We start from the raw sequence: 12,289 nt of genomic DNA on the forward strand, positions 1-12,289 counted from the left end.
TAACAAATTTATATAGAGTACTCAGCACAAGACATTGTATCATGCACACACGTGCATGCATATGTATATGTGAATATGCATTAATAAAATATTAAAATTTAACTAATTTGAATTATCAAACAATCAATTTACTCGTTTGCTTGGATAAGCGTCGAAAATTCGAATTTTATATTGTGTATTTAGCATTCTATTAGTCAATAACAAATTTTTAAATAAAATAAGATTTATAAAACAAAATAATTATAACAAAAAAATATAATATATGTGATTGAAGTATTTTTAATAACCAATAACATAGAGTTTAACAAAATATAATTCATATATTTTTATATTTATGTATATGTATATATATTAAGAAAAACTACCGAAATATATATATATATATATATATATATAATTATTTAACAAAATTAATATATAAGATTATGGAAAGTCTCATCTAAATTTAACAAGAACAAAACGATTTATATAGAAATGGTTCTCATGGATAATAAGGTAAGTTGATTATTTTCCATGATTCTTTCAAGTGATGTTAGGTCCATTTTATAAATATTTTTTATTCACATTTTAAGTTTATTTGATAAGTAAACCCTTACACGAATCAAAGACAGTGCGATTTTATAAATTTATAAGAGCTAATAGCCTTTATATTTAATTTGTTTTATAGTGTGATAATAGCCAATATATTTGTTGGTGGATTTAACTATTACTATATTATTTATGATCACATTCAGTATATATATATATTGTTCATACCCTGGCCTAATGATAAGGCCCAGGTCCAAACGAAAAGCCCAATCCAAAGGATTACGCCTCGCTCTATACCGATCTTCACCCCACGAAGTCGGTTCCTACCACGACTTGCTCTAAAGAAGTCGGGACGAAGATTAGCTGGTAGATAAACACCCATTCAAATGAGTAACTGCCCCTAAAATCTCTCTACCCACTTCCTGGAGCCATATCTCAACCTCCCTAAGATAAAGGGACGGTTATTCCCCATGAATAACGGAACTACACCAACGGTGGTTATGGGTTCACCACTATAAATACCCTGACACTCCTCAGGTATCTCTAAGCCCCAATACTCTCTAGACCTGTTTTGCTCCCTTTGCTGACTTTGGCATCAGAGTGTATTTGCAGGTACCACCCCCATTCTCTCATATCGAAGTCGGACAGGGGCCTTGGAGCATCAATCCGCTTGGATACTCCATCATTCCAACGATTGGGCCAGCCAAACTAATCTAACCCAATAATCTCTGGTTACCCACCGTAACATTGGCGCCGTTGCCGGGGACCCGAGAGATCAACCAGTAAAGGTGGACATGTCACAGGAAGACGGTCATGTGGCATTAGATTCCGAACAAGAGAATCTGGATACCGGAAACCACGACGCAGACCTGACCCTTCACCAGGAAACCAACGACCAACACAGGGAAGGAACCTTCGGATTTAAAAATCCGAAGACAAATTCCTCGAAGGGGCGTGAGTCAGAAAAGGATGGACCACCCCACGCAACTGAATTAATGGGGCTAGTCCATGTCCACCAAAGTCGCTTGGAACAGCTGGAACAGGAACGGGAGCAACAAAGGGAGATAGAAAAGCACCTAAGAGAGGAGATGGATCGACGAAAAGAGTTAGAGAAAAAACTCTTAAAGTTAGAATCCTCCCTCAGAGGTCGGAACTCCCGTGAAGATCGAGAAGAGTCGCCCCCGGGAGGGGAGGACCCTTTCAGTGAGGACATAATGAGAGCAAAAGTTCCAAAAAACTTTAAAAGCCCCGATATGGACCTCTATGACGGAACCACCGATCCAAAGCATCATCTAAGTAACTTTAAAAGTCGGATGTATCTGACTGATGCTTCTGATGCAACGCGCTGCAAAGCTTTTCCGACCACCTTATCGAAAGCAGCGATGAAGTGGTTCGATAGTCTCCCTCCAAGGTCAGTCACCAGCTTCGAGGACCTCTCGAGGAAGTTTCTGATGAGGTTCTCCATTCAGAAAGATAAAGTAAAGCATGCACCGAGCCTCCTGGGAATAAAGCAGGAGGTCGGAGAACCTCTACGAGATTATATGGAAAGGTTCAACAAAGCATGCTTAGAGATTCAAGACCTGCCCACCGAGACAGTCATTATGGGGCTAGTAAATGGACTTAGGGAAGGTTCCTTCTCACAATCCATATCAAAAAGGCACCCCACCTCCCTGAGTGACGTACAAGAAAGAGCTGAAAAGTACATCAACATGGAGGAAAACGTCAGGCTGAGAAAGTCGAGCTGGCGACCTGGGCACCTTCCCTCAATAAAAGAGAGAGAAAGGGAGCCCAAGAAGAAAGAAGACCTCGGTCCTGACAGGCCCAGGAAATATCACTCTTATACTCCTCTAAAGGTTTCTATAGTGGACGTATACAGAGAAATTTGCAATGCTGAAAGGCTGCCACCTCCCAGGCCCATTAAAAATAAAAAAGGAGGGAGTCGCAGCGACTACTGTGAGTACCATAAAATATATGGTCACTCGACAAATGACTGTTACGACCTTAAAAATGTGATAGAAAAGCTGGCCAGAGAAGGCCGACTTGACAGATATCTCATAGAAAGGTCGGACAATCATGGGAAGAGAAAGCGAGAAGATGCGGATAGAAGAGACCCACCACCGCAGACTCCGTAGAGACATATACATATGATCTCAGGCGGATTCGCAAGAGGGGGACTCACCAAGTCCGCTCGCAAAAGACACCTCAAGCGAGTATACCAGGTCGGAAATGAATCATCCGACCTTCCCACTATCTCATTTACAAAAGAGGATGGGCAAGGAGTAATCTCTGGACACGACGATCCAGTGGTAATAACTATGATCCTAGCTAATGCTCATCTCCACAGAACCCTAGTAGATCAAGGAAGCTCGGCAGATATCCTTTTCAAACCCGCGTTTGACAAACTGGGGCTGGATGAAAAGGAATTAAGAGCCTACCCCGACACCTTGTACGGGCTAGGCGATACGCTAATAAAACCACTAGGATTTATACCCCTCCACACTACCTTTGAAAAGGGGAAAAAATCCAAAACTCTGAGTATAGACTTTATAGTCATCGACGTAGGGTCAGCATACAATGCCCTAATCGGCAGAACCACCCTGAATCGACTCGGAGCGGTGGTGTCTACCCCCCATCTTTGCATGAAATTTCCGACACCTGCGGGAATAACAACAGTGCGGGGAGACCAGAAGTTGGCAAGAAAGTGTTACAATGAAAGCCTGAACCTGAGGGAAAAAGGCAAAGAGGTTCACACCATAGAGCTCGGTGGTGCAAGGGCCAAAGAAGAGCTACGACCACAGCCAGGAGGAAAAACTGAAGAAATACAGGTCGGCGAAGAGGAAGGAAAGAATACCAGCATAGGAGCCAACCTAGGGGAGACCCTGAAGCAAGGGTTGACTAAGCTCTTGAGAGACAAATCCGACCTCTTCGCCTGGAAGGCTTCCGACATGCCCGGGATAGACCCCAAGCTCATGTCCCACAAGCTCTCGGTACATCCGGGATCCCGACCTGTACAACAGAAAAGGCGCAAGCTCGGCCCGGAACGAGCCCTAGTGGTGGAAGAGCAAGTTCAGGCATTCCTAGAAGCCGGCTTCATTAGAGAAGTTAAATATCCAACATGGCTAGCAAATGTAGTTCTAGTCAAGAAGCAAAACGGCAATTGGAGGATGTGTTGACTACACCGACTTAAATAAAGCATGTCCCAAAGACCCTTATCCACTCCCGAGTATTGATACCTTAGTAGACTCTAGCTCGGGATATCAATACTTATCGTTCATGGATGCCTACTCGGGATATAACCAAATCCCGATGTATGAGCCAGACCAGGAGAAAACATCATTCATCACGCCCAGAGCTAATTTTTGCTACGTGGTCATGCCATTTGGATTAAAAAATGCAGGGGCCACATACCAAAGGCTGATGAATAAGGTGTTCGCCCCTCACCTTGGGAGCTTAATGGAAGTCTACGTCGACGACATGCTAGTAAAAACCAAGGAAGGAGTCGACCTCTTATCAGACCTCTTGCAAGTCTTCGACACCATAAGGCTACACGGGATGAGGCTAAATCCCGCAAAATGTGCCTTTGCGGTAGAGGCTGGAAAATTCCTAGGTTTTATGCTAACACAGAGAGGGATTGAAGCAAATCCCGATAAGTGTAAAGCTATCCTGGAAATGAAGAGCCCGACTTGCTTAAGAGAGGTTCAGCAATTGAACGGCCGACTTGCAGCCCTCTCCAGGTTCTTGGCAGGATCAGCACTCAAATCCCTTCCACTGTTTTCTTTATTAAGAAAGGGATGCCAGTTCAAATGGACTCCGGAACGCGAAGAAGCATTCTAGGAGTTCAAAAGGTTCTTGAGTCAACCGCCAATCCTAACCCGACCTCTAGTCAGGGAAGATCTTGTCCTTTATTTATTCGTAGCAGACAAAGCTGTCGCATCAGCCCTGATAAGGGAGGACGAGGTCGGACAACATCCAGTTTACTTCATCAGCAAAGTTCTACAAGGCCCCGAGCTAAGGTACCACAAACTAGAGAAGTTTGCCTACTCCTTAGTAATAGCCTCACGAAGGCTACGGCCTTACTTTCAAGCACATACAATAAGAGTCCGAACAAACCAACCCATGAAGCAAATCCTCCAGAAGACGGATGTTGCGGGGAGAATGGTTCAATGGGCAATAGAGCTCTCCGAGTTTGATTTGAAGTATGAAACTCGGACAGCAATCAAAGCCCAATGCCTCACCGACTTCATAGCTGAGTACGCAGGAGACCAAGAGGAAAAGCCAACTACATGGGAACTCTATGTAGATGGATCCTCAAATAAAACAGGAAGCGGTGCAGGCATAATATTGGCGGATGAAAGGGGAACTCAAATAGAGGTATCCCTCAAATTCGAATTCCCAGCTTCAAATAACCAGGCAGAATATGAAGCCCTGATTGCAGGATTGAAGCTGGCATAAGAGGTCGGTGCGACATAAGTGATGATATACAGTGACTCTCAGGTGGTGACCTCCCAGATAAATGGAGAGTATCAGGCCAAAGACCCAAACATGAAGAGATACCTGAAAAAAACTTTGGAATACCTCAGACGCTTTGCCGAAACCGAAGTTAAGCATATAACTCGGGATCTCAATAGCAGAGCAGACGCCCTCTCCAAGTTAGCAAGTACTAAGCCAGGAGGGAACAATAGAAGCCTGATCCAGAAAACTCTCCAAGAGCCCTCTGTAGTAAAAGCAGAGGGCAAACAAGATGTCCTTGAGGTATCCGGGCTAAATCTCGGATGGATGAATCCTCTGGTCGAATACCTAAAATTCGACATCCTCCCCAAAGAGGAAAAAGAGGCCAAGAAAATCCGGAGGGAAGCACAATATTACACTCTGGTGAAAAATATCCTTTATAAAAGAGGAATATCAACGCCATTGTTGAAGTGCGTACCGACCTCAAGGACCACTGAAGTGCTAGAGGAGGTCCACAATGGAATCTGCGGAAACCATCTCGGAGCCAGGTCGCTAGCCAGAAAAGTAATCCGAGCTGGATTCTACTGGCCGACCTTGCAGAAAGACGCCACAGAATTTGTGAAAAAATGCCAACCTTGCCAAATGCATGCAAATTTTCACGTAGCTCCCCCCGAGCTAACCCAATTAAACAGTTTGTTACCATACAAAAACCTAGAAGGCCATTTTAATCGGCGATTTTAGTAGAGCTCAGTTATTCCCTCTGGTATTTGGAGGCATGACTAGGAAGGAAGACAGTTTGTGTAGTTTTAATTTTTCTTATGTCTTTTTTATTGCAGTGTCTATTTCTAGTTTTGAATTGTGTGTGTAAAATGTTAATATTTTAATTTTCCATGTAAATCAAAATTTTACCGAGTTATTAGATTGGTGTAATTGCTTAGACCGAAAATATTGTCAATACATCATCTTAGTGTGTAAATTAGTTTTAACAATGCTGATTTTGGAGTGCAACGTATTAATGGTCTCTGCTAATAAATGTCTATTTACTCGTAAAATATGAGCTATGTGTTGATGTATTCAGCTTGTTAATGATATCATAGATTTATTGACTAAATTGAAAATTAGTAACTAAAATAAAATAAAAATGTACAGCAATTTCTTTTTACGCTCTTGGTCATAGTTGTCAAAATCGGATCGAATTAGTCGGTCGGACTGGAAAATTGCTGAACCGACCATATGATCGGTCCGGATGATGCATACGGCCGGATAAAAGAGAAAACCGGTAAGAACCGGTTTAAACTGGTCGGTTTGGTAGAAAATTAGCGAACCGGTCGGATTTTAAAATCTGGACCGGTTCAAACTGGAAAAATTAGGGAAAAAAAAAGAAACCCCATCCCCAAACGAAAGCCTAGCTCACTACTCCCCCATTCTCCTTCCCTTCAGAGTTCAGAGAGACTGAGACTCTCCCCTATCCTTGTCTCCTTCAAGCTTCAGCTTCAACCTTGCTACTCTCACCCATTCTCCTTCGTGACTTCGTCCTTCCTGTCCTCCTGAAGAACCGAACGGCTGAACCCACCTTCCAAATCGGCAGCCACCCCAGCTCTCTCTCTGTCACCTCGGTTCACCGCCACGGCGCCACCGCACACTCACCTCCGTCGCCGCGCCTTCGCCGGATCCACCAGCTCTCCTCCGCTCGCATCTCGCGTCTCCTCCTCCGGCCGCCTGCGTCCCTGGTGTGCTCCATTGCTTCCCTGCCGTGAGCTCTCTTCGTGGTGTGCTCTACTGCTCCACTCTCTTTCCTGCCGTGAGCATTTACTTGTTTTTTCAGTTTTTTTTTTCCCGTGAAATTTCTTGTGTTATTGCTGTGAATTTTATTGTTGATTGGTTGATGAGCTGATTAGAAATAAATATGGCAGGGTTGAGTTGAAATGTTGAATTGGTTTTGAATGGCTGAATTAGTTGAATTGGTTTCTGAACTTGTTTATGAATTACTGAATTTCTGAATTTGCTGAATTGCTGAATTGCTGAAATTTCTTGTGTTATTGCTGTGAATTTTATTGTTGATTGGCTTATGAGCTGATTAGAAATAACTATGGCAGTGGTTGAATTTATTGAAGGTATAAATAAAGATAGCAAAGATATTAAAGAAAGAAGTCAAGAAGACTCAAGATTGGTTAGTTAGGATTGGTGTTCACAAGTTGGTTATTGGTGCATAATAATTTTGCAGTACATGTATAAATAGCTATGAGTCATCGGGTTCTAAAGAGAGAGATATAGATCATTGCTTTTGTATACACTTTTTTTTGTTATACTAATGAAGAGGTATATTCAGATTACAATAGGTTATTGGTTTTCATTCTGTTTTCTCAAAGGGTTCCTTTGCTATTATTTGTTCTTCAAGCTATTGCATAGTTCTTCATTCAGTTTTGGCTTCTTGGCAGAATTGAAATGTTGAATTGGTTTTAAATTGCTGAATTAGTTGAATTGGTTTTGAATCAGTTCTGAATTAGTTTATGAATTGCTGAATTTCTGAATTGCTGAATTATTTCTTAGATATAATTCATGAATTGTTACTCTTGTGTGTTAAACTAAGATACTATTGTAGTACTAACTAATTGAGACTTGATTGTTGTTAAATTAAGATACCATTGTAGCTGACTAATTCAAATTTTAATATAGTTATTGACTATTTTATATTTTTATTTACGTGGGACTGAGTCACCGGTTCAACCAGTGAATCAGTAGCCTGATTGGTTCGATAACCGGTTTGGTTCTGACAACTATGCTCTTGGTTGAGTTTATTGCAATTCACGTGGGCATTTCGTTTTATGTTCTTATTTTTAAGACCAAATTTGAGTGTTTACTCAAACACCTTTATGTTATGTCAGAGAGAGCGAAATTGATTGATTGTTTGATTTGTTTCGGTAGCAAAAAGCAAATAAATGCAGATAGAAACAATTGATATTGGTGGTAGGGTAGGGCAACAACAAAGCAACATGAAATTGAAATTTTCTTCTCTCTTTTTATTTTCCGTTTTCGAGCTGCAAGAGTGAAGAAGGTGAAGGAGGGTATGATGCTGAGAGTGGTGGTGCGATGGAGCTGCTGGAAGCCAATGGCTTCTCTTCCTCTCCCAACACTTCGATTCCCTCGCCGCCCACGTCTCCTCCGCTTCCCCACCTCAAACCTCCTCTCTCCTCTGTCCGCCTCCGCGACACTTGCTCCCAGTGACTCTTTCATCTCCTCCTCTTCCTCCTCCTTCCATGTTGATCTCCAACCTTATCTCCGCTGCTCCATGCCTCACAAGCACCTCCGAGTCGCAGTACTTCTCAGCGGCGGTGTTGACAGCAGCGTCGCCCTCCGGCTCCTCCACGCCGCCGGCCATTCCTGCACCGCCTTCTACCTCAAGATTTGGTTCCAAGTACTGCTCCCTCCGAACTCTAATCCCTCATTAAATTCTCACAACTGAGTGTTCATGACATGATTTGACCTAGTGTATGCTTGCATTTAGTTAGTTAACATAACTGCATCTTAATCCAACCATTCCCAACACACTTGCTTAGATTGGTTCTGATGCGTGGCTTTTATCTGTAGGAAGATTTTGAGAACTTTTGGTCAGAGTGCCCCTGGGAAGAGGATTTGAAGTATGCCAAAGCTGTTTGTAATCAGGTTAATTTCTTTCCTTGTTCACTACTCAAAAGAAAGAGCTCATTGTTGCTTATGTATAATGCAAACGAGTTTTATTACAGGTTGAGGTGCCATTAGAAGTTGTGCATTTGACCGATGAATACTGGAACAATGTGGTATGATGAAATGAACCCCTCTCTTGAACTTCTTTTTTTTCTATTCTTTACTCAGTTTCACCCAAGCTGTCAAACATCAAATTATAGCACACTCGTGTAATTAGACTATTAAAATAATTGAGTGATTCTAATTAAGATGCACACATGCTGCATATCAGGTTTCTTACATCATTGAAGAGTATCGTTGTGGCCGAACTCCTAATCCGGATGTTCTCTGTAACACAAGAATAAAATTTGGTGCGCATTGAATTACATGTGATGAACGAATCCACTGCCATGGTTTATTCTGTGTACTATTTCGTTAATCAAACATTAGTTTTTTCAGGTGCATTTTTGGATGCAATAAGTGGTATGGGATTTGACTATGTTGCCTCCGGACATTATGCAAATGTTATCCACCCATGTGCCGATCAAATGGAGGAACCTTCTGTTCTGGAGCTGTCGCAAGACATGGTACCCATATGAGATGTATATACCATTATCATTACCTGATCTTGTTTGCATTTCAGGTTTATAGGTGATATACATAGTCAGCTTTCTGTGAAGAATTTAGACAGATTAACTTAAATTTTTTTAGAAGTCCTATTAAGTGTTTGCTTTCTCGTTTATTACTCAGGTAAAAATTTTTGTTAGCAGTTGGTTTCTTACGTGGTTTTAAAATTTTAGGTGAAAGATCAAACGTATTTCCTTTCACACCTCTCACAGTCCCAGCTGAAGCAACTTCTTTTTCCTCTTGGGCGTATTTCCAAGGTTTGTTGCGAGTTGTGACTGACTTGTACCAGTTACATTGCTTTATTTTTGTGCATTATGTTGTCACTTTTATGATGGTCTAGCATGACTAATCGGCTGTATGCATTCAGAAAATACTTGTTACCTTTGTAGTGCCCTGAATTGTAATTTGAGTTTGAAAATTGTATGCTGTTTTGCACTAACCACTTATGAAAGGCCCGAGAAGTTATTTTGTTCTGTTTAGTTAACATTTTTTATCATTTCGGGCATGCTAACATTTTTTTGTAAATGAAAAGATTAAAAACAATTATAGCACTGCATTGTGAAAAATAAAATTTGAAGTCTAACTTTTGTCTCCTGCCACAAATTTTGCAGGATGAAGTCCGCAGGCTGGCAACAGAATTTGATCTTCCAAATAAGGATAGAAAGGATTCACAAGGTATATGCTTTTTGGGCAAGGTATGCAAAGTAAACAGCTCCATTACACTATATCTATGTCAAAGTTTTGAGAAATAGATTCTTTTACATATCACTAATGATTCTTTTGAATTGATTTGAATGTGGACGATGTTGATTCTGAAATTTTATTCATGTTAATTTACATTTTGAATAATTTACTTTTATGTTGTCAATTAGTTCACATTTTAGTATTTTGAAACAAATCTCAAAAATAGTTTTCTTATTCAAAACCATGTCCTTACCTTCTGGGTAGCAGATAAGGTTCAGTGAATTTGTTGCAAGACATATTGGGGAGAGGGAAGGTATCATACTAGAAGCTGAGACAGGAGATTTCCTTGGCAAACATCGGGGATTCTGGTTTTATACTATTGGCCAGCGTCAGGGTTTACGTCTACCTGGGGGCCCATGGTTTGTTCCCTCTATATTTCTTTTTGGCATCAACTGTATTATCTATCTAATGAAGTTTCGATCATATAATTATAGATTCCATTTTTCCCTGAAGATAGATCCCACATATTGTAGGTGAAGTATGAAAGTCTGAACTCTATAGTTCACATTGGGAGGTTTTTAAACTTTTGATAATTTTCTTGAAAAGGATCAAGCTTTTGCTCTTCAATAAGTTTCTCCACCTAGATTCATTTTAAAATTTGCTTTGATTGTATATTTATCCTAGTCTAAAGTATCAATTTTGGCCTCCTTGTAATGTTTCTTATCCCATTTTTCTTCTCGCGCAGGTACGTTGTTGAAAAGGATATTAAAAACAATGTAGTCTTTGTGTCAAGAAATTACTTTTCCTTTGACAAAAGAAGGCGTCTATTTCGTGTAAGCTCTTTAAAATGGTTGAGTGGGCTGCCTGCAACCCAGACAAGTCAGCTTCAATGCAAGGTGAGAAGTTCTCGAATTTCAGTTTTTCTTCCCTGTTGGGAGAAACTAGAAACATTTTCGTTCTGTGTATAGTACTGTAAGTTCTGTTATCTTGAACCATTTCAGGTGAGACACGGTCCGGGATTCTACGATTGTAGTTTCGAAATGGAAGTAGGAGAGGATGGTCAAGAAAGCGTTGCTGTTGTCCGGTTATCTGAAGATGATCAAGGCCTAGCAGCTGGGCAATTTGCGGCCTTCTATGAGGGAAGAAAATGCATAGGTTCCGGTGTGATTTTGGAGTCATGGGATGATCAAAGTTTTCCTGTATGTGCAAAAGCTTTAGAAATTGCAAGAATGGAAGATAAATCAAAGCTAGGGAATCCAGTTAAGATAAAAGTTAAACCAGAAGAGGTGTTTGTTTCCACAGAGGTAGCAAGCAAAGCATGATAAGAGAATAAGAAAATCTTGAGTTGCTGCCACTAAAACAATAAGCAGAGGGCCTTATATATTCCCTTCCAATTGGCAATCAAAAGAATCCATAGAAATGGACATAATGTAGGGAATAGGGATGACTATTTTATGATGCAATGCAAAGACAGTAGGAAAGTAAGAGCACCCATTATTCGGTAGTTTGTAGTTTTTTTTTGTGGGGGCGGAGGGGGTTGGTGGTAGCACCAATGTTCTGCAGTCTGTACATAAGTACATTATTGACAATATATAACTTAAAGATGCTTCACATGTAACAGAGAAATTTAATTATTGTATCATGGGGAAGATATCAATGAAATATTGGTAGAAAAGACATTTATGATGCGGACAATGCAAACTTATTTAACATCAATGTTTTTTGCAGCGTTGTGAGCACAAATGTTCTAATCTGTCATTAACTGAATCAGTTGTAATAATAAAAAGTGGTGGGAACAATTGGTATATAGGTATAACTATATGAGAAGCAAAATAAAAAATGCAAACTGCTTTACAAAAATGATGTTACTAACTACATATTATTACATTAAATGGGAAAATGATCATGTCAACTTTATTTTTCATAATACTTCACACAAACACTTTGTATTATATATTTGCATAAATTTGTAGAGAAAATAAGCGACATTATTAAAATCAATTATGTTAGGTGTATATCAAAATTAATTATCAAAATTAGCTACTAGTATAAAATAAATATTAAAATATAAAATATATTAAAAATAAATTAAATAACACATTTATATGCAAATATATAATAATTGATTGTAGTATATAAATATCATTTTTGTATTAAAATACGAATATCTGTTTTTCATTAAATTAAATATTGTTAATGATTGTTCTTAGGTATATATACATTAACAAATAAAAAGAAATTTTACATTAAAAAAAGAGAAAGGGGGATAAACTCTGCCGCAATGTCGAGTGTTCCAGCATTTAGCTTCATAATTATCAAGTCCGACTCGACTTAATCG

The 12,289-nt window shown here is 40.0% G+C and overlaps 1 protein-coding gene across 4 annotated transcripts; it reads left to right on the forward strand.

Moving 5' to 3' along the window:
• The first annotated feature begins 6,376 nt into the window (after positions 1–6,376).
• Positions 6,377–11,646, forward strand: LOC112726661 (uncharacterized). Of its 4 annotated transcripts, none has more exons than XM_025776146.3 (11): positions 6,377–6,778; positions 8,023–8,392; positions 8,566–8,640; positions 8,721–8,774; positions 8,933–9,011; positions 9,100–9,227; positions 9,441–9,524; positions 9,879–9,962; positions 10,219–10,370; positions 10,697–10,847; positions 10,953–11,646. In XM_025776146.3, exons 2-11 carry the CDS (start codon positions 8,045–8,047, stop codon positions 11,271–11,273), a joined length of 1,476 nt encoding a protein of 491 aa, XP_025631931.1. In that variant the 5' UTR covers positions 6,377–6,778; positions 8,023–8,044; the 3' UTR covers positions 11,274–11,646. The 4 variants fall into 4 exon arrangements, with proteins under 4 accessions (XP_025631931.1, XP_025631934.1, XP_025631932.1 ...); XM_025776149.3 differs by having other exon boundaries at positions 6,377–6,746; XM_025776147.3 differs by having other exon boundaries at positions 6,385–6,778; positions 8,016–8,392.
• Positions 11,647–12,289: the final 643 nt, after the last annotated feature.

Source organism: Arachis hypogaea, chromosome 12, assembly GCF_003086295.3.
Source record: "Arachis hypogaea cultivar Tifrunner chromosome 12, arahy.Tifrunner.gnm2.J5K5, whole genome shotgun sequence".
Classification (NCBI taxonomy): Eukaryota; Viridiplantae; Streptophyta; class Magnoliopsida; order Fabales; family Fabaceae; genus Arachis; species Arachis hypogaea.